The sequence below is a fragment of the Penicillium samsonianum genome, assembly GCF_028829775.1.
Source record: "Penicillium samsonianum strain IBT 33392 chromosome Unknown utg000005l_segment0_segment0, whole genome shotgun sequence".
In the NCBI taxonomy this organism is placed as follows: domain Eukaryota; kingdom Fungi; phylum Ascomycota; class Eurotiomycetes; order Eurotiales; family Aspergillaceae; genus Penicillium; species Penicillium samsonianum.
In genome coordinates this window covers 176,983-198,316 of record NW_026643263.1, presented here as the reverse complement: position 1 = coordinate 198,316, position 21,334 = coordinate 176,983, and the positions used below count along the sequence as shown (strand labels likewise).

At 50.2% G+C, this 21,334-nt stretch overlaps 7 protein-coding genes across 7 annotated transcripts; 3 read left to right on the top strand and 4 right to left on the bottom strand.

Moving 5' to 3' along the window:
• Positions 1 to 1,868: 1,868 nt before the first annotated feature.
• Positions 1,869 to 4,293, top strand: optB (small oligopeptide transporter, OPT family; the record flags this gene model as incomplete). Its single annotated transcript, XM_057281689.1, has 2 exons — positions 1,869 to 3,570; positions 3,629 to 4,293. The coding sequence occupies 2 exons, from the start codon at positions 1,869 to 1,871 to the stop codon at positions 4,291 to 4,293; spliced, it is 2,367 nt and encodes a 788-aa protein (XP_057132572.1).
• Positions 4,294 to 4,720: 427 nt separating this feature from the next.
• N7471_008969 (cytochrome P450) lies at positions 4,721 to 6,984 on the bottom strand. The gene is made up of 3 exons (XM_057281688.1): positions 6,328 to 6,984; positions 5,468 to 6,274; positions 4,721 to 5,410 (listed from the first exon to the last, which is right to left on the bottom strand). The coding sequence occupies exons 1-3, from the start codon at positions 6,618 to 6,620 to the stop codon at positions 4,972 to 4,974; spliced, it is 1,539 nt and encodes a 512-aa protein (XP_057132571.1). The 5' UTR covers positions 6,621 to 6,984; the 3' UTR covers positions 4,721 to 4,971.
• A 290-nt stretch (positions 6,985 to 7,274) lies between these two features.
• N7471_008968 (alpha/beta hydrolase) lies at positions 7,275 to 8,497 on the bottom strand (the record flags this gene model as incomplete). The annotated part of the gene is made up of 2 exons (XM_057281687.1): positions 7,275 to 8,115; positions 8,172 to 8,497. The coding sequence occupies 2 exons, from the start codon at positions 8,495 to 8,497 to the stop codon at positions 7,275 to 7,277; spliced, it is 1,167 nt and encodes a 388-aa protein (XP_057132570.1).
• Positions 8,498 to 9,557: 1,060 nt separating this feature from the next.
• N7471_008967 (DNA cross-link repair protein PSO2) lies at positions 9,558 to 12,152 on the bottom strand (the record flags this gene model as incomplete). The annotated part of the gene is made up of 2 exons (XM_057281686.1): positions 9,558 to 11,162; positions 11,217 to 12,152. The coding sequence occupies 2 exons, from the start codon at positions 12,150 to 12,152 to the stop codon at positions 9,558 to 9,560; spliced, it is 2,541 nt and encodes an 846-aa protein (XP_057132569.1).
• A 695-nt stretch (positions 12,153 to 12,847) lies between these two features.
• On the bottom strand, positions 12,848 to 13,338 carry N7471_008966 (Sm-like protein LSM2; the record flags this gene model as incomplete). The annotated part of the gene is made up of 3 exons (XM_057281685.1): positions 12,848 to 12,879; positions 13,008 to 13,258; positions 13,325 to 13,338. 3 exons carry the CDS (start codon positions 13,336 to 13,338, stop codon positions 12,848 to 12,850), a joined length of 297 nt encoding a protein of 98 aa, XP_057132568.1.
• A 1,168-nt stretch (positions 13,339 to 14,506) lies between these two features.
• Positions 14,507 to 15,932, top strand: N7471_008965 (uncharacterized protein; the record flags this gene model as incomplete). Its single annotated transcript, XM_057281684.1, has 3 exons — positions 14,507 to 14,613; positions 14,666 to 15,464; positions 15,492 to 15,932. 3 exons carry the CDS (start codon positions 14,507 to 14,509, stop codon positions 15,930 to 15,932), a joined length of 1,347 nt encoding a protein of 448 aa, XP_057132567.1.
• Positions 15,933 to 18,166: 2,234 nt separating this feature from the next.
• Positions 18,167 to 21,214, top strand: N7471_008964 (uncharacterized protein; the record flags this gene model as incomplete). Its single annotated transcript, XM_057281683.1, has 1 exon — positions 18,167 to 21,214. The coding sequence occupies one exon, from the start codon at positions 18,167 to 18,169 to the stop codon at positions 21,212 to 21,214; it is 3,048 nt and encodes a 1,015-aa protein (XP_057132566.1).
• Between the last annotated feature and the right edge of the window lie 120 nt (positions 21,215 to 21,334).

Here is a 21,334-nt window from a genome sequence, read left to right as displayed (position 1 = left end):
CAAAGCACTATTATTAACTGATCTTAGAATGTTCCGTACCTATGTATGGACTACCTAATTAGGTAGCTAATTCGTGCAATGTGCTGAGCATCACATTTGAATTGCCTGTTTATATTGGAGGCGGTCAACGGCACATCGTAAATTCCGCTTTAGCCTCGGCTCACCCCTTGTCTCGTTCAAGCCTTACCCCAGCTTTTGCTTCATCCTCTATTTGTCACACGAATTATTTCCATTGGTCAGGATATGCGGCCTTGTGCAATTTACCCCAGGTTAAGGAGCTCATGTGTTCAGAGTTCGAAGCAAAACGCACGTTGGTATGGAGTACTCCGCCGCACACCCGTACCACCTACCCTAAATTGATCCATTCATGTGTTCACATAACATAATCTTAATGCAATCTCATGGTGGCAATTACCATTCCTCCTATCACGCTATGTATCTCCCATCACTTGACATATCTGTGGTGTTTGTGTGAGCCAATGAGAGACATCGATTGCAAGCGCCCATTCCAACACCCCTGCAAGTCCGTGGGGCCTCCGGTTTGGGACATGCTAGACTCGAAGCCACTAACGAAGCACCGACCTTGTCACTTTCGGGTGGTATCCAGTCAACCATACAAGCTAGGGAAGTCCGCTTGAAAAGTCTCCCCACATTGTTGAGCCATACGGCCTGTCGTTCCACTGTGCTTGTCTTGTGCGATGTGAGCTGTCCATTTTTATCTTTATCAGCTGCTAACAATCACATTGGGGACTCCGAGGGACACCGAGGGACACCGATGGCCTCAATCTCAAGATGAAGTCGGACATTTGATATGGACTCCACTGTTACCCCGGGCCGTGTATCGCCTAAATTCGACTAATGTCGACTAACACCCAGAGATAAGAGGCTACCAACGGCTGTTTTTATCATTTGCAAGGGGTTACTCCCCCGTATCAATTGGGAATACATGCCCTATCGCCTAAACCGACAACTAGCTCCGGAGATGGACCAACCAGGCTTGCATCAGAGACACTGGTTGGTTGGCCACCATTTTAGCTCCAAAATTAGCGGTCAAGCTAAGTCAATAACGGCAGGCTGACCCTTTTGCCTCCGTGCGTCGGCTTATCACTAACAAGCTCTCAGGAGATTGCTTCTGTTTCTTGGAAACGGACATAGTACGGTTATACTCCGTACATAGTAGACACTCTACAAACGCCATCCCGAATCACTTTCTGTAAAACAATACTAAACAATATACTATGTATACTTCGTACTAACATCCTAGATATTTTCTCAGTGGATTCATACTTATTTCTTTATCCTAAAAGTACCCTAGATCATGAACTAAGTTGGACTGAATCGTACGAAGCAGGGTCGAAGGTAACCCAAGGAACGCCACCAAGTATCTAGGTGGTCAAGATACGCTGAATGTTCTCCGGATTATACATACGCAGTATAACATAAGAGGTCTGTGAGCTATCAGACCAAAACAAGGCCAAATCACAACATGCGACGATACTAGTGTCCGCTTGCTATATGCACATTGCCACTTTCCGCCTCAAAAGCACCTGCTTCTTCCAGCCACTCAAGTGTCGTGTCTTTCGTCTAACCGTCTCCCACTTCTCTCCACCCCTGTCTCTCTCTTCCCCCACTTTTGGCTTTCTATCGAATCAACTCTCTAGCTCATCGTTTAGTTTCATCTCCGCTCGTGGGTTACATCCACTCCAGGATAAGCCTAAGATATCCTGTTTGGTCGATAAGGCGGACTTCCGACGGTCTCGGTCTTCGACCAGCCTTAAATCATATTCAAATCCCGCTGTTGCTGCATTCTTTTTCTTACTTCACTCATCTCCCTGTGAAGTTGAAATCTGTGCTCCATACACTTCAACATGGAGAAGGACGAGTCTATCGCCGTCACCACCGGTGCGATGGTCGACGAGACTGCGCCTGATGAGAAGCTCAAGCAGCTCCGTGACCTCAAGAACCACCACCACTGGGATCCTAACATGCCCGAGGATGTCGTTGAGGAACTTGATGAGGCATTGCACACATCTGACAAGCATACCCAGGAGGTCATCGCTCAGGAACTCCTGGAGAACTCCCCGTACCCCGAGGTTCGGTCTGCTGTTCCCAACATCGATGAGGGTGGATCTGTGAACACTATTCGCGCCTGGGTGATTGGTCTTCTATTTGCGACCATCGGTTCTTCCCTCAACATGCTGTTCTCCATGCGTCAGCCCTACATTGTTATTCCCTCATACATTGCACAGGTTGTCGCTTACCCAGTGGGAAAGGCATGGGAAGCATGGATGCCCAATTACACCTTCAATTTCTTCGGCCATAAAGCCGAACTGAACCCAGGTGTTTTCACCAAGAAGGAACACACGATTGTCGTTATCATGGCAAACGCCACATTCGGTGGTGGCGCCGCCTACGCGACGGATGTTCTCTTGGCTCAGCGTGCCTTCTATGGACAACACTTCGGATGGGGTTTCGAGATCCTTATGTGTATCTCGACTCAGATGCTTGGCTTTGGCATGGCCGGCTTCTTCACCCGCTTCCTGGTGCAGCCCTCCGCCATGATCTGGCCCTCGACCCTGATCAATACCTCCCTCTTCGCTGCGCTGCACGATCGCACCAAGCCGGATCCCAACAAGGTCGCTGGCTGGAGGATCGGCAAATACCAGATGTTCCTGTACGCTATGATTGGCTCTTTCTGCTGGTACTGGTTCCCCGGCTACATTGCGCCATTCCTAAGTATCTTTGCCTGGGTCACCTGGATCAAGCCCCAGAACGTGATAGTCAATCAGCTCTTTGGTGGAGCGACCGGCCTCTCGCTTATCCCAATGACATTTGACTGGACTCAGATCTCTGGATTCAACTTCAGTCCCCTGATTGCTCCTTGGTATGCTATCTCCAATACGATGATCGGCATGTTCCTCTGGTTCTGGGTTGTCACCCCCGCCATTCACTACTCTAATCTATTCTACTCTCAATACCTGCCCATGAGTGACTCCAGCAGTTACGACAACACCGGTCATGTATATAATGTCACCAAGATTCTCACTCCGGACTTTACCTTTGACAACGTGAAATACTCGAACTACTCCCCTCTCTTCCTGTCGACAACATTCATGCTGTCCTATGGGCTGTCGTTTGCCAGTATCATCGCTGTGCTCGTTCAGACCGGTCTTTTCAACGGCCCGGATATTTGGGCGCGATTCCGTCGCGTCGGAAAGGAGGAGGAAGATGTCCACGGCCGTCTCATGTCTCGCTACGCTGAAGTTCCGATCTGGTGGTACTTGGGTGTGTTTTTGACCATGGTCGCACTCGGCTTTGGTGTTATCCTCGGCTGGCCTACCCACATGAGCTGGTGGTCGTTCATCATTGCCCTGCTCATTTCCGCTGTTTGGTTTGTTCCTATTGGCATCGTCAAGGCTGCCACCAACATCGACATCGGCCTCAATGTCATCACCGAGTTCATCATCGGTTACATGCAGCCCGGTAAACCTATGGCCATGATGCTGTTCAAGACTTACGGTTACATCAGCATGTACCAGGGAATGTACTTCACACAGGATTTGAAAATCGGTAAGTCCCCGTCGGTGTCTATCTGGTGTCTATTTGTTATACTAACCTATCCCATTAGGTCACTACATGAAGATTCCTCCCCGCGTGACTTTTACGGCCCAGATGGTCGCTTGTCTGTGGTCATCCCTGGTGCAGATCGCCACCATGAACTGGGCTCTGGGCGCAATCAAGGGCGTATGTGACCAGTTCCAGCCTAACCACTTTACCTGCCCCAACGGTCGTGTGTTCTTCAACGCCTCCGTCATCTGGGGTGTCATCGGACCCGCCCGTATGTTCTCTATCGGCCAGCTGTACTCGCCCCTGATGTTCTTCTTCCTCGCCGGCGGCATCCTTCCCATCCTCATCTATATCGGCGCCCGCTACTTCCCCAAGAGCCCTATTAAGTACCTCAGTGCCCCCATTATCTTCGGTGGTGCCGGTTTGATTCCTCCCGCTACCCCTCTGAACTATCTTTCCTGGGGTATCGTCGGATTCGTCTTCAATAAGTATATCCGTGACCGCTGGCGCGGGTGGTGGATGCAGTACAACTACGTCCTGTCCGCTGGCCTGGATGTCGGTCTGGCTCTGTGCACCATTCTCATCTTCTTGACCCTCAACTTGACCGATACCAGCTTCCCGGAATGGTGGGGAACCAAGATCGCCTCCGACACCATGGATACCTCTGATTCCGCTATTCGTAGCCCTGTCGCTAAAGGTCAGACCTTTGGTCCCGCCAAGTGGTAGAAAATCGGACCCATTACATGTTACTTTGGTTCCTATTTCCTGCTTGGAGCCAACTGCGGTCGGAGTCGGGGCACACTACAATTCTTCGGGTATCCGTTCAGTTCACGTCAGCCACGAATAGTCACGACATCATAGTACATACCATTGATTTTTTGTTTCTTCAAACATCCTGTATTTAATATACCGAGTTCATCCATCTGAGGCTCGACGGGCATCGTATAATACAGCAAAGGAACTAATTCCTGAACATTCTATCTCTTCTCGCTTCGTACCATCTTGAACTCCTTTCCTTAACACCTTTATTATTTACACCACCAAGTAGTAGTTTATTCAATACCCGAAGATAGTTTCAACGCAAAAGAAATATATAAAATATAGCATATGTACACGCTTATCAGATTCCCAATATTTCCAAGGTTGACGGCCACCAAGACCCAAAACCAAATCGAAATCGACAAGCCAAAAAAGGAAAGTCATCAGCGACTGCGCGGTAAAACACTTGCCCCAAGGCTAGCACAGCCAACTCAGTCATTCTCATCGAATCATGACAAAATGGTGATCCAAATACAATCCAAGATCCCATTGCAATTCCACCCTAGATCCAAACTATTTCAATCCTCAACACATCCCTTTTTTACAGTTGTGTAAACTGTCCAATATTCCAAAAGTCGTAGACACTCAAACTCGACGACGACGCATACCAACCTGCAAAGCAAGCGGCTTGCGCAGGAATCCCTCACGCGTTTCCATGGGTCCATCCTGGTGCATCTCGAACTCGAAGAGTCGGAACACAGTAGCGCAGATAACGAGCAGTTCCATCTCGGCGACGTTGCGACCGACACACGCGCGAGGTCCGTGGCTGAATGGGATGAAGGCGGCCTTTTGGCGTGCGCTGAGACGCTCGGGACTCCATCGCTCTGGGACAAATTGTTCCGCGTCGGCGCCCCAGATCTCTTTCGAGCGGTGGATCGTGTAGCTGGGTACCGAGAGAACGTCGCCGGCTATGAAGGTGTGTCCGCAGATCACGACGGGGGCGGAGCCAGCGGGGATCTCGCGAGGAAGACCCATTGAGGATGTGCTGTGGATGCGCATCGTTTCCCAGATCACCCATTGGAGGCTATGGATTTGTTAATTTGGGGTATGTATTTTGTGGGATTGTTGGAGTGGGGCTTACTAGGGGATTTCCTTGACCATGGCGTGCGTGGGAACTTCGATGTCCTTGGGGAGGGCTTCGTCCAGGGTCTTGTGGAGCTTGGGGAGAACGTGCGGGGTGGTCATGCACCAGTAGAGGATGGCACAGGTGGTGTTGGAGGTGGTGTCAGAGCCGGCGATCAATTGGGTGAGGGCCTCGGCGGTCAATTCGGCGCGTTCAAGCTGGTTACCGTTTCCGTCCTTGCCCTCCATAAGGCGGGCAAGCAGATCCACACGGGTGTTGTTGGCCATAATCTCCGGCTTGAGACGCTCGTTGACACGGGCAATGGCGATACCGGCAAGGTTCTCAACGGCTTGCAGACCTTCGGAGAAGAAGCGGTCCGGGATGTACTTGGCGAAGGGGATGAGAGAGGGCATGCAGCCCAGGGTAGCGGACACCTCTCCACGACGGTTCAGAACTTCGACAGCGGCGACATACTTGGGAGGGTCCTTGGGGTCCAGACGCATCTCGGCAATATCCTGGCCCTTCTCGAGCATGCCGAAGGGAGCTCCGAAAGCCAAGTCGCCGATGATATCGAACGCCAGGTAGTTGAACCAGTTGAGGGCGTCGATGCTTACATAGCCAGTCTTGGGGTTACCTTGAAGGTCGGACAGACGGTTCCATTGCTTCACGAACTCCTCAATGTTGCCGTGGATATACTGCTCAAATTGGCCAATGGACTTAGCACTGAAAGTGTGGGAAACGGTCTTGCGCTTGCGGGAGTGCTCGACGCGGTCACGGGTGTTGAACAAGCCACGGCGGATAGAGACAAAGGCATCGTAGAAGTCCCTGGGATATTGTTAGTTTCGGTGCAGCTATTCTGGGCTGCAGCATTGACGTACGCTTTCAAGAAACCATTGCCGTGTCCATAGACGCTCTGAATAGCTTCATCGTCGGCAATAGAGACTTGGGTAGGTGAAATGCGGACAAGCTTTCCGTGCTTCTTGTGGGCCTCGTCGATCGTCAGGTACTTTTGACCTTGACGGGCCTGCAGCAGTAACCAAACGTTGGTGAACGCGGCAAACCCGGCAGAGGGAATATCACGCAAGTGCGACTTTTGCACGTACGGGACCAAGTAATAGGCTACGGCGAGGCCGAGAAGAATGACCGGAACGGTCTCCAGTGTCACAAACATGGTGAAGTGTTGTATAGGAGTGTTGGACAAAACAGCTCGGGGAAAAAAAGGTACCGGCCCAATGCAAAAACGATAATGCCAATCAATGAATATAGGTATGTTCAAATGAGAGGAATCAGCTCAGATTTATGACCAAACGCGAGAATCCAACTTATTTATGAAAAGAGGGATGAGTGGTCATCAAATCATCCCCGAGGGTAAGGCAAGGCAACGGGAAGCAATTTCGGTAGTGTGGAGTTCAGACACTGGCGGCGAAGATCCGTGGAGAGTGCCGTCTCAAGCCTCCGAACCTCCGACGCCCCCGGTTTCGGTTATTGGCTTGGGGAGTTCAGGCAAATCAACGGTCGCATATTGATGATGTTTTGCCTGCATTCCATGTTTGGGGTAAATCATTGGTCCTTGATTTGTGGAAAAGAATGCGGGGGGAATCGCGGTTGATGCCTGGTTTATGAGGCCAGAGACTATGTCATTTTCAGCCTTACAAGTCAGGCATCAACTTACATAATATCAGGTAACTAGTTAACTATAACTGACTCTTTGCTTAGCTCGATCAGTATGTACCTAGGCAGGCAGGATGTACATATTAATGTTCAAAATATAGATGTATAAATGTACATGAATCAAAATCAGGGCTCCTTACTTCCCTATCTTTCACTAATGATGGCGGGCATGATCATGAAGATGACTCTTGCTCATCAACCCGTGAGCGCCCAAGAAGTCATTAATCTGCTTATAAGCCCCGGTGGCATTATAGTGCAGATTGATAGCATGGCCAGTGTTGGGATGGACGTACGCAGAGAAAGCACTGGCCGAGGGGAAGATCATCTTAGCAGCAGCAGGAATAGGAGTCGGTTTCCCACCCGTGTGCAAACAGTCGCCTCCACAAAATGGCACATCGTTCGCACCGTCAATAACATATACAGGTCCTGTGAACTTGCTCTGCGCCGGCAGACCAGTGATAGTCAGAAGTTCACCGATAGTCATGGGTTGTTTGTTGTCTTCTGCAAACTTCAGAAGACCGGTGTCGAAATGGGGCGGGTAGAAGAAGAGATATACATTGCTGCCGATGTCCGCACTCTTCAAGTACCCAGCCGTGTAGTCCGAGTTTTTGCCGTTGAGCCGGGCTTGTTGGAAGTTGGCGCCGCTGAGGAACATTGGCATATAGTCGGCGCTTGTCGAATACCCGGTGAGCACGAGCGCATCGGAAAGCTCTGGATACATCGCGGATAGAGCAACAGTCTGGGCAGACCCGAATGAATGTCCGACGTGGACGACCTTGGCCGGGGTCTTGATGTTGGATATCTCGCCGTTGCGCACCATGCGGGTCAGCTGAGCAAGGGCTTCAATCTCCAGGAATGCTTGGATCTCGTTCTTTGCGTCGCCATGTGAAGATTTGCCGAGGCCCAGTCGGTCGTAGGAGAGTGTGTGATATCCTCGAGACAAGACGTAATCCACGTAGGAGTAGTTGTAGTTGTTGTATGGCAGATCCCAGTATCTGTATTTCCATGTTAAACCACAATATATAACGACCAATCACATCTCGAGACTCACGACTTGTCAAAGCCCATTCCATGTGTGAGAATCTGAAGCGTGTAGGCCGAATTCCCGGCATTCTTCGGCATGCAGTATTGAGTCGAGATGTTGTAGTGGCCCGACACGGTAGCATAGCCTGACAAGGCTGTTTCTGAGAGATTTCTACCCTGTTTGGTCGCGGAGAGGACGAAGGAAGTAGCGTCAAAGTTTGTCTGGGGCGTGCTGATATTGTCAAACACGCCGTTGCGAGCCGTGACAGGGACCTCCACTGTTACATTGTAACAGGTCTTCGCAGCGGCGATACCAGCCGTCAAAGTCCAAAGTCCAAATGTTGAAGTACGCATCGTGGATGAATTTTGGGCGTGATATTTCTGCACTCAGTTCGAACAAGCGCAAAGGGGGTTGCCTCCATTATATAGCGTTTCCAGAAAGCTACTCCGTACACTTGCGACAAATAAGAGAATGCGGCAAGTCCATTTCCAAAAAAACGGCCCCAAGTGATTTGTCAAAAGGGCTGCGATTGGAGTGGAACCCGACTAACGCATAGATCGATAGTGTACGCCCATCAAAGGTTGTTCTCCGGTGCTAAGCCCTGGGCAAGTGTCTTGAACGTTGGACGATTTTGTCCTTCAAAATTGATATAATCCAGGCCTGAATGCACCAATCATCGATTAAATTTGATCTGATACCTCCGTCTGAAAGGGATAAACAGGTATAAGTTCGCAGTGTTCGCTGCATACTGTCGATCCGAATCTAAATAGGAACGAATTATCGTTCACGATCTCTCATCCTTCTGATCCACTTGGTCCGAGCCCTGAAAATGAGAACTTAACCAACACTGATCACGGATCTCTGCCGAGGTTGGATCACCACAGGTTTTTCTTGGCTGTATGTATTGTATTCCATATGTATATTGTAGATAATCACTCGAATGCAAGTGGGAAACTAGGTGATATTCAAAATTGGGACTGGAGATATATATCGTCGGGATATAGTACGATAGTATTACGTGGTATTAGTATCTTGAATGCAACAGCCCCAGGGCCAATTTTTAGCTTATTAGGGGAGTGTTGGAGGGGTTCTTTGCAAAAAGAGTCCCCTGACAAGTGGATTAGCGGGAATATAGATCCAGCTGTTGCGATATATATTCAAATCCAAGGAAACGATCTACAAGCGTTGCCAAGTTCGAGGACCTAGGCTTTCATTTAGTGGAGTAGTCCATGGAGTCGGAAACCACTAGGAATGCAAGAAAGAGGATCGGAACGAAAGCGAGAAGAATAGTAGCCGTGCAAAGCCGAAATTAAACACAAATCCATGCAGTCGCTATGTACAAAGTAAATTCCAATGCGATAAATCTACTCCGTATAATCATGTTATCCATACGTCGTATATGCAGGCCGTTGATCACCACCGATCGCCAGTGACAGGAAACAACCCATTTTTCTTTTTTTCGGCATCCCACCGCTCCATCCAAACTTTCATCTGGTCCCGACTCTTCTGGCTGGCGACATTCACCGTCGGGATGACCCGCCCGATACGCAAAGCGCAGCAGAACATGGTCAACTCGCGGAACGAACTGTGTTCGCTATAGGGCACGCCAAAGCAGGCGCTTTCTCGCGTGCTGCCGCGCTGCGGGGTGAGGTCTTGGGTGGTATATGGCGACTTCCAGTGCTCGCCGTGCAACACAGTGGAGACTGGTGGGTTTTGTACCAGTCGCCCGGCTGGTGGGCGATAGGTCCAGCCGGTCGGGCGGAAACCGACCACTCGGGAGAAGTGTGGTTTGAGGCCATCGAGGTAGTCTGCCAGTGTGTCGGCGCGGATCTCGAAGAGAGTTTGCATATGTACTTGTGCTTCGTGAGGATTGCTGGTCAGCATCGCGGAGAGTTCGGGGTCTTCCAAGCAGGCGCATATTCGTTGTTTCGGTGGAGTCGCGAAGATCTTTGACCCAAGTGCTCGGGCGATCCCCATGCATATCCGTTCTTTGCCAATACTGTAAGTGCCAATCACTACAAGTAATCGACCTCCAGTTTGCGAGCCTTTGTCAGGTGCTTTGTTGTTCCCCGTCGTGGCGGACAGAAATTTGTTCATCAAACCACCTGTACCATTCTTCCCCGTATCAGGTCCAACACCAGCCTCTTCATTCAGGCGCACACATAGCTCCGAACACGCTGTGATCACATCCTCCTGAGCGGGGAAGCCATATTTTGGGTTCAGGTATGTGGTGTCGAGGTAACATTTGTCGATATGTTGCTGTCTTGGCTTACCAGTGACCGGGTTGTTCACATTAGGGCGTAGAAGCGGATGTTGCACCTGAGCGGGAGATGCACGGAAGTCGCCACAATGTAGCACCCGCTGGTTATGGGCATTGGGCCCGTTCCCAGAGCTTTTTTCGAAAAGAAAAAGTGAGCTACCGGGGCAATGATTTGCGTGTATCATAGTGACCCGCACTCCTCCCGTCTCCGGTACTTCGGTGGTAGATTCAAACTCGAGGTCAACTATCCACTTGGGATCGACGCGGAGCTGCTGGCGGACAAGATTGGCAGTCGGTCGACTGCAGTAAATGGGCCCATGGCACCAGGACTTGCTGAGCCCTATATAGTGATCACTGTGAAAGTGACTGAGAAAGTAGGCGTTACACCCTTCGACAGCCCCGTAGCGGAAGGCATCGACACAGATGGAAAACCCCGGAAGAATTTTGTAAAACGGACAAGTCCGCTGGTAGGCTTGTTTGCCGCGAGAAGACACCTCGTTTGTGGCTGCGGTAGCCCAAGCAGTATCTTCTGCGTTCCCAGCCATCATCTTTGAGAATGCGGAACCTCCAATGGGTTTCTTCTGCGAGTAAGGATCACCTTGCGCAGGTCGGGCAATGGCAGCGCGCTCTGCGCGTGTCAGCCCTTTGTCGGTGTCGGTTGGCTTGGGAGTCAGGTTCACCATGGGCTTAGCAGCGGGTGTGGCCGGCATAGGGTTGATTTTGCCATCGAGGCAGTCGTTGACATGCACTGCAACTTCCTATGCTTGAAATCAGCATTTCAATAGACCCAAAAGGCAGTAATAGGCACCTACCGTTTCATTAAGATCGTTCAGCACCATTTGGCAGATAGGGCATGTGCTCACTTCCCCTTCAACATCTTCTACACCAGAACAGTCGCTTATTTCTTTGTCAGGATCTACCTCAAGGTCGATCTCCTGCTCTTGTTCCTCGCCCTCCCAAGGCCGATTTCGAAACTCTTCCCCTATAAGCTCGTCTTCTTCTATATCGTCAAAATTCGCGTATTCATCATTATCGGCATTACTCGTGGCGGCTCTTACCAGTGGCGGGGGTGTAGGTTCGGAAGTGCGTTGTGTAGCCACTATTTTATCCATTTGTAACATCTGGTTCGTCACATCCCTGGTGGCAGGTGTGGTTTCTTGAAGCTCCCGATATGCTTCCATATCATCCTCGCTGTCGGACTCATCAATAAATGGTCCGCTTCGTTTCTGGGTCTTTGCGGGTGCGGGTGCTGGTGTTGCTGCGGGTGGTTTTGTAGTCTTCAATTCGGGATCTGATTGTTGTGTCTCGTTGACCGGGGTGCCCGGTGAGTCAACCCTCCGACGCTTGACCGCAGTGTCGGTCTCATTATATCGCTCGTCATCCGCCTTCAAGAACTCTTCATCGTCACCCCAAAAGTCAGGCGTGAGTGAACGCTCTCTTTCACTCGTTACCGCTGCTTGTTCAATCTTTGACAGTCCCTTTCTATCCTCCAAAAAGAGCCCACCAGCAGGTTCGTTTCTTGCACTGTTCCCATGCTGGAATGTCGGAGTACCCCGGCCGCTGCTCGGTGAACGTGAGGTCGCCGTTGCAAATTGGGTGATACGAGCCTGGCGAGAAGTGGCGCCCGGTGGCGTGTCGGTCTTCTGGAAGAAACTCAAGATGCTCGAATTGCGCTTTATTGAGGATTGTCTTGTCCCAGAAGAACCCTTGGATGGCGTGGCCCCCTTCTTCGCGTAAGATCCGGCCATTGTGGCTCGGTCACGGAGGGGTGGAAGTCGGTTGCACCGTGGGCGAGAATCGAGTCGTGGTGAGGGTGTAACAGAATTCGCGGCTATTTCAAGGTAGTTTTAAGCCGGATAAAATGCAAACAGTATGGTTAAATGTACAATATGTCCATAATATGTGCACGATCGCCAGTGAAAATGCCCAGGATCAGTCGATTCGACAGGCGCGAAGAAACCGGATCGCGACACGAAGTCACGTGGTCGGTATTACTTGGCTCCAACCTAGAGGGCTACATTCGATTTTAGTATGTTTAGAGCATTCCTGTATAATCAAATGGCCAAAAAAAGTTGCTGTTCATTATTGCAAAAAAAAGTCTAACGAGGTATCATGAACAACGCAGCCCAGGTGCCAGCATGAGCTATAGGCGGGTAATCTCCGACGAAATTGCTTTTGCGGTGTATCAGCAGGATTCATGAGCGGCGATCCAAGGTCCATTTGGTTTCTTGGATGCATCGAGTGGTATGGGAGTTTCGAACATCATTCTTTGCATGAACCCGTCTCCCCGGCCATCAATTGGGTTATCTCAATACTGGGGAGCCACATGAAACCCCATACTTTTGGCCATATAGTCATTTCATTTGCTGGAGACCACCTGGTGGGAACAACGGTATTGAAGAGCGCGATGCGTGATTTGTCGTAAAATTGAGGCCATGATCGTTTACCGAGCTTTGCCAGCCTGGTTGGCAGCCTCTGTATGATAAGTCTATTAGTATTGATTCGAATGACAATCCCGGTCGCAAGCTTTGTGGATCTTTCAAGGGAGACGAGAGCATAGACAGATCCCAAGAACTCAGCTAGGGAAGCGATGCGCAACTCACCTCGCCGTGTGGCATCCTCCAACAACCCCACGTCAACCTCCGACCGAGGCAACATCACGTACCGCACCACACTGCCTCGGATGAACATGTTCTTCACCGAAGACAGGTGAGGGTACTTGGCCAGATCTAACACTTCGATATCGTCGAGCTTGATGTTTAGGTATTGGTCGACCGATTTCAGGATTCCACGAATGCGGATGTCATTCTTGAGCTCAATGGTGACCGTCTGGTTGGTCAGAGTCTTGAAGAAGCTGTAATGACAAAGCTATTAGTTCCTGTCCATAGAAAATGAGTTTGCGCTCCGCGCCATATCATACCTAAAGAAAAGCATGGTTGCGGTGGATCGGAAAGCTTGGAGGGGTGCTTGGATGAGGAGAGGTGCGCTGGAAAAGCGGAGATTTGTATTCTGCCGATGTCGGACGATGATGCGGGCTGGATGTGAGAGCTTGGGCAATGAGTATCACGAGATTTAGAGACAAGAATGTCGACGGCGCTCGAGAGTTGGTAAGGCGAGATGCAAAAGAGAAGCCGTCGGAGGTGGTCACGTGCACATCGCCATATAAGCAGCGGATACCTTCTTAGAGACAACCAACGCTCGGCCATATTCCCTCGAGTTTGAATTACCATAGCCCAGAAACTGTTAGAGGCTTATTTTAGATCAGCCAGCACATATACTCATGAAATAAATGGCTCTACGATGTCTTCACTTTCTGATCATTTCCCATTTCTCACACAGAACATCTGCTACACAGCCACGAAACATGCTTTGGCCCATTCCCCATTGAACAAGCCTCAGCCCTATCACACCCATCTAGTCCTCAAATGAACTTGAATATTCACAGCTCTGGAAATATGCTCCCTGGTTGGATGTTTTGCGTAAAGCAGGCTGGCTGAGCTTGTATGAACACATGAACAGGGGCATGGGCCCATCTATCGAATGCCTATCGCTTTATATCAACAATCCGAATGAAAAGCCTAAACCGGTTCAGATCTGTCCTTTGGGCGATTATACCGACCGGTGTCTCTTCTTCCACCTGGCCGGTAGCTGTGGCGCTAGACACTGCTATTTGATTGGTTCTTGGGCCAGGTAAGTATACAACCTTGGAACATACATCGTAAAGAGTCTCCACTACCGAAAAGAAAAGTATCAGCTCAATCCGGCTATGTCAAGTACGGGGCCTTACAACAATGGCTAGTATAGGCGAGTGGGATGAAGGATGCAAGCTGAAGGTCATTCGAAAATCCAGTCCGACGAGCTCACGAGCTCGGCTATCGAAACCTCAGAAGAAATACTCTGGGGTTTGATGGGATCATGGATCACAGGCTCAACTGAAAGTGAGTCGCGAGCTCAGTCCTCGACGGCGTTGCCGTCGTTATATCAATATAAAAGACACCTCATCCGTCGAGGGAAAATAATTTCCACCAGCTCAACACACTCGAAGACCACTTCGGACAGCTACCACTTGATCTTCGAACGCTTACTTTGTTTGTTTCTCATCATGCCTTACACCACTGCAAGCCAGGAGCAGAAGGATGCTGTGGCTCCCATGATTGGCAAGATGATGCCAACCTGCCATTCCGCCCACCAACAACTCTTTCACGCTGGGTTGGGACGTCGTCGCCTCATACGCCGACAAACAAATCAACAACCTCCTCAGCACTCGGCATTCAAAGAAAGGATCTGGCATGCTTTCAAATCTCATATTGAACACCGAGGACTGGGATCCAATTGGAGAGGAAACTTTCACCACCACCTACAACCTGAATTTCGGTGCCCCGCTGCTTCAGTTTGATTCGCACGCCACGGGAGAAACAATGCGCTCGATCCAGATGAAGATTGTCTCGGGCACAAAGCAAATCCATGACAAGGCTCCAAAGCCTATCCCAGACGGCTGGAAGCTTCAGTTGAACAACATTCCGCTCGCTACCGCTCGTGGTATGGTGTCCGAGGGCGGAGAAATCAAAGGGGGCGTTGAAAACATCGTTCCTGGCGATAAGCCGATCCATTTCAAAAGCACAGAGGAAGAGCATTGCCACGTTGTTCTGGGCTTCCACTTGAACAAGGACAAGCTCAAGGTGAAAGTGATCTCCCCAGATTCCTCGAAGCCTGAGGACAAGAGTCTTGGTTTTATGAAAACCTCATTCCAGGAAGGATTCTTGGAATTCTTCACCGGCAACAACGGCAAGACCGCTCTCGGCTACTCGATTGCAAGTGTCAACAATATCGAACGTCCCGGTTACATCGATCTAAAACCCGTTAAGTTCCAGTTTGCAACCTTTTCGCAGGGGGATGTGGGCACCATCTCCATCTTCATTCATGTCAATGGAGGCTTTGTCGATGGGAAAACCGAGGGTCTACAATCGATGTGGCAAGCACAGTGGTTACAAAACAACACACAGCCTATTCCTGACCGCTTTACTGCCAGTCTCATACTTTCTTCTGAAATGATCCATCGGGTGTTGCTTCAACCGGGTTTCTGAAAGTCCAACTGGGAGGCGAGCAATGACACCAAATCCCACGAGATTTACAACAAGATTCAAGCACGGAGTGGCGCTATTTGGCAACTTCCAAAGCAGCAGCACAACTATGGGAACTCCGAGTTCCATGTCGAAGGGCCTACCATCAATATGCGTGATTTCCCCATGTACATGACTATCGTTCAATCCAACCCTGCTAGCAGCCCTGATGTTTATGCATACTGGAAGATCGACCAGGAAATCAAGTGGAAAGCAATCCACCAGTTCATTCCTAACCAGGCTGGCTCCATTAAGGCGGCATTCAGGCTTTGCGATACCAAAGATTTCGACAAGCATCGCAAAATGGATATCGACATCACGGTTGATGACGAGTCATTTGGGATTAACTTGCAGCTGAACACCAACAACTTCCGGATGGATCAGAATGAACCAAATGCGATCGATTGAGATACTTGGAAAAAGGGCATGGAGGGTATCTGGACCTCGGCGCCGAATGTCAAGATCTCGAGCATCGGCCTCGGGTTCTTGCGCACCACCAATATTCTCACCCCAGATGCGCGCGCCATCGATTTCAACGAGGAAATCGGTCTGAGGGCCCCTAAGGATATTGTCTTAGTTGGTGATGTGTTGGAATACTAGGGTTTTCGATTATTGGGGTCGTTTTGATGGAGCCATGAAGTGTTTACCATGAATCAGTCGAACTAATTTCATTGTCGCGTCCATCAAGATACACAGAGATGAATCAATTTCAGTTACTTAGGATACCTATTTTCTCCAATCTGTTTCCGTTGTCTTTACGCTCCGGGCCACGTACTTGGGTGTAGGATGGATCAAAATCAGTTTCATCATTTCGTTCTCTTTTGTTGCTCCCCATTCAAAGCACACTACATGTACTTACATTGATCTATGACTGATTTGGTGTGTTTCAAATTCTGGAATGGGTATTATAACAAATTCTCTTGTCGGACTATAGAAGAACGCGGAACCAATGTTATGTTGGAGGCCAGCGGATCTTGCAGATTTGGCCTCAAGGCGCTTCTACTCGTTACAGATGGATCATACAAGCTGAGACAACCTTGGAATAACCATAGTTCTACAACATCTGTGGGTAAGGAACCCCTGTTTACTAGTAGTCGAAAGTCAACTTGGTTTAGGAGGGTGGGTTATCATTCAGTACAGTGCATATTGTGTCGTTAGTCTGAAACGTAATTCTTGAAACTACCCGTGGAATATGTACATACCCGTAGACTTTGTACAAAGTATGTAAAGTCACTCTTAATCTCAGAGGATGACCTGAATCATCCATCATGCATCCCATGGATTGGCTATCTACATATGTAAAGCATAGTACTGATGAAGTGTCAGATATGTTGCAATAGCATAAGACCGACGCAACTCTAGGCTAGTTGTGGACGGAGAATTTTACTCCAGAAACAGGTACTTCCTGTGGAAATTATCGTTTAACTGAGATATGGGATATTCATAGAGTTGTTGATGTTGGGTTCCCATGGCGTTGAGTGATGACTTCTCAACTCCTACAGTAGCGCCAACTTCAGAAAAGAATACCCCGGTAAGAGGAGAAAGTGTATGACAGTGGTTCATACTAACATGAGCAAGACCCTATGATTTGTATGCGTTGAACTGGACGTTGGAAATCTACGCGCCTTTAGGGTCACATCCGTGTAAGCAGTGTAGATGTCAATAGTACATTGATCACATATACTAACCTAAGATAAGAGGGGTAAAGTGTGACAATGAGGTCAATTAGCACATAATTTCTATTATTATTCCTTGCTAAGAGACCTTGTACTTCTCTAGCGTGCATTAGTATAGTGTACTACATATGCAGCGTGTTGGACTTGGCAACCATTTCCCCTCCTTTTCCCTCTTTTTTCTCTTCTCTGCCCGACGATCGCCACCTCTTCTTACCGACTTTTGCATCATATGATGTTAATTATCATGATTTTTAGCCTGTTTGGGTGCTGGAAAGGTGCATAATTGATGTTCCATCCACATCCGAAGGTCACTAATTTGACTAAAGATAGTAGCCCGGCGCCTACACTCGACCAATCACCAGTCTCTTCACACTACATCTCACTCTCATCCCACCCCCGGGCGGTTCGTCACACTATCTACGAACCTTATTCGTTCCTTTTTGAAAATTTGGTCCTCGTTTACTCGACTCTTGCTCAAAAAATGGCCTTGGCTCTTTGCTCACGGGCGAACCCCCTGTCCAGCGCGACGCGCCCATTTCCTCTCCACCAATAATATCAATGTCGGCTACACTCCAGACCAGGGTGATTGGATTAATTGTGCCCAATCCTGCATTAGTCTCTGTAACGGAGTGACTCTTTCTGAAGAGGGATCGGCTGGTGCACATACCCCGTGGCTGGTGGAAAGCGCCCAATTGACTATAAACCCTTCCCAACTGCCACAACTTCTGTGAAGGCTAGCGTTCTTCGTTTCGTTGACTTCATTCTCTTATGCTTGGTGCCTATAGCTCTGGTAGCTTTTGCATCTGTTTTCTTTCTTAGTGTTATCTTGTTATCTTGCTTTCTATCTTTCACTTCACAGACCCGTTGATCGGTGTCGCCATTTCCTACGAGTCGAGATACCCATAGATATTTCCCGTGAGCGAGTCACGCAAAACCAACATCCAACAGTTTGATCAGGTGTGCAAGATGACCGACACACTCCGCATCTCGACTGTACGATTTCCGCCCCCTCGGCAGGCCCGAGGGACGGTGCTTAATACTATAATGGAGGATACGCGCGAATCTCATTTCGCTCAAACCAGTCCGAAAGTCTCAGTTCCTTCCAGACTTACACCGGCAGCTATCAGCCCGAAGTTGAAGTTGCAGACAAGCGGGTTCGCAGTACCAACACACGCCCGGCTCGCCCGCCTAATGTCGCCCCTCTCAGCTGGGACTACCTCATCATGCTCAGATACAGAATGGCAGTCTCAGATGCAAGAATTTCGAGGATACGACAACATGTATGATGCCTCAGATGATGACAGTATTGACGACAATGAGACCGAAATTAGCGATTCATGCTTTTCCCCCGATACGCGGCCATCGAGCTTGATTACACCAATTACTCGAAACTCGATGACCTCAACTGGGAGTCTAAAGCGCTTGACACTTGAGATTCCCTCGTCTACGTTGTGGCCGTCAATTAATGGGTCCCTCAAGGGTTCTCCAGTCCCGCCGACGCCTCCATCCAAGATTCCAGTCTCGCCAGCAGCGCTGTCGATGCTCAGTCGTTCTGTGCCTGCATCATATGCTCCGCCTTCGCTCGATGGTAGTATGACTTCGGACCAAGAATCAATCATCAGTGCATTGGCTACACCAGACTCTCAATCTCTGCCAGACACCAACTGGGATGCACATGATATCCATGTTCGCCGAGATCTGGACGGAAGTGAAAGCGACCTAGACAATGATGCCAATTCCGACATTCAGACTGTCCCAATTGCTATCGAGAACCCGCATGAGGACTGGCGTCATGTTCTGGGAAGTTTCCCCCGGATTCCCACCGCTGCCCATGCATATTCACCCCCGCTCTCACCGTCGCCTGCGCCATCTTTTCATCTGAATAATGAGCCAGTTCAGGAATATGATGACTTGTACGACGCCCCACAGCCTATTGACCAAGGCGCTTTTCTGCCCAACTCAGCACTGGCAATGCTACACCACATTCATTTGGACGAGACACCCGACTCGTGGTCCGAGACCTCGGAGGATAAGGGCGAGATGTGGCAACTCCAGCCGCCTCCCAGCCGCCCGAGGAGTGCTGACGGGGCCACCCCCGCATCTGAGCTGTCTGGATACAGTTTCAGTGACCTCAGCATTCCATCTCCCGGTGGCTTCTTTGCCTCTTTGGCGCCCCGGGCGCGCCACACGTGGTCAATCCCCAACACCAACTACCAGCCTTCGTCTGCGGCTGCAGAGGGCTTCTACAATCTCCCTTGGCGTCGGGATGAAGGAGAGGTCGTTGAGCATGTAGTTGAGTGGCCTGAACGCCCAGTTGACGAAGATCCAGTCACAGCGGTTCGTGATGAAGAAGCCCCGCTTACTGCCATTCGCCTTCCCTGTGACACACCAACTCGTCGGTCTATCTACCAGGATAGCCCCATGAGTGCTGCTTTTGACGCAGTTCAGGTTCAAGAGATCCCCCGCTCTGGGAACGGATATGAGTACGATGAGTGCTATGACCAAGAGCTGCAGGAGCGTGCAGTTGCGAGCCACGACCGGACCAGTATTTGGTTGTCTGCCCAAGCATCCTACATGTCCGCTCTTAATGAGACAAACCCCGTGAATGACATTGAGCCCGTTGAATCATCCGAGGAGTCTAATACCGTCGAGGCTGAACCAAAAGACACCACAGAAGATGCTTCCAAGAAAATGGTGCGATTCGTCGAAGGCGTTCCCGAGTCCCTCAGTCCTTTGCCCCCAGTCCTCGCTAGCAAGGATTCAATTTACTGGCAAGGCTTCCAGTCTATCCGGGAACGATCAACCAAGACCGATGGGTTCATGCACAGAAACATGCGCTTCGATGCCGTGCAATCTATGCGCCTCGCGATGATCGACGTTCACATCAACTGCTTGCTAGGCAAGTATGAGCTTGTTCGCCCCGAGCGCCCTGCATACAAGGGTCCTTTCGCCAAGGCACCCCGCAACTCGATGATTACCTCCGAGCTGGCCGAGAAGGCCCAATTTGATAAGGTGGAGAAAGAACAGCTGGTTCTTGCTCAGCTGTCCCAGCCCATGTGGGCCATGGATGCTCTCCGGTCTCTCAACGGCGGAAATCTACTCACAAGTCCTGCCCAGCGCGTGCTCGCACGAACCTCATCAAAGCCCAAGGCCCCCCAAGGACAACGCAAGAGGAGTTTCCGCATTCTGGACCTTGGTGGGCACTCCTCCTGCGACTGGGCGTGGCAAGCCGCGCACGAGTTCCCAAATGTCAAGGTTTACACTGTCGCCTCCAAGAACCAGACCGTAAACAACGCCATCAAGGGTCCTCCTAACCACCGCCAGGTGACTGTGGCCAACCTCTGGGAGCTCCCCTTTGGCAACAACCAGTTCGATGTCATCTCCGCCCGCTCCTTGCACGCACTGTTGAAGACGGAATGTCCCGCAGGCAAGGACCGTGACGAGTATGACCTCGTTCTGAAGGAATGCATGCGATGCCTCAAGCCAGGCGGCTACCTCGAGTTCCAAGTTCTCGACGCCGAGATCTCGCGGGCGGGGCCGTACGGCAGCGCAACGTCAGTGGAGTTTGCCTTCAACCTGCGCAACCGCGGATACGACCCACTAGCGTCGAAGAGCTTCGTCGGTCGTCTCCGCAACAGTGGATTTGTCGACACGCAGCGCGCGTGGATGTTCCTCCCGATGGGCACCGAGCACATCGAGCAGGAGCCAATGCGCGAGACTCCTGCACCGCGTGTGCAGAGCCAAATTGAAGATTATGAGGCGGTGCAGGGGCCGATTGGTAGCACGGCGGATATTGCCAGTATGACTGGGCTGATTGGTGGATGGATGTGGGAGCAGTGGTTACTGAAATTGCGAGTGGAGATGGGTCGCGAGCGGTCTATATTGCTGGAGGGTCTTGGTGCGCTGTTTGACGAAGGGAGGAAGAGTGGTGCGGGCTGGACCTGCCTGTCTGGATGGGCTATGAAGCCGAAGCGAAAGAGTTCTGTCTCTTTGGCTAAGGCTGGGTCTACCTAGGGACATCGGTCTATATGTATTTAGCTCTGGCCCTGGTGGCTTGCAATTAATGTAATCAATGCTTTATGTCTGAAAATGTCTAAAATCTCTTCAATAAAACCCAACACAATGTAAAATATA

Excerpts from the sequence above, each read along its gene's own strand:
- N7471_008969 (XM_057281688.1), bottom strand. The coding sequence starts at position 6,620 with ATGTTTGTGACACTGGAGACCGTTCCGGTCATTCTTCTCGGCCTCGCC. Across the intron at positions 6,275-6,327 it reads GGCAATGGTTTCTTGAAAGC|GGACTTCTACGATGCCTTTG; the intron begins GTACGTCAATGC and ends ACAATATCCCAG. Across the intron at positions 5,411-5,467 it reads ATGGTCAAGGAAATCCCCTA|CCTCCAATGGGTGATCTGGG; the intron begins GTAAGCCCCACT and ends ACAAATCCATAG.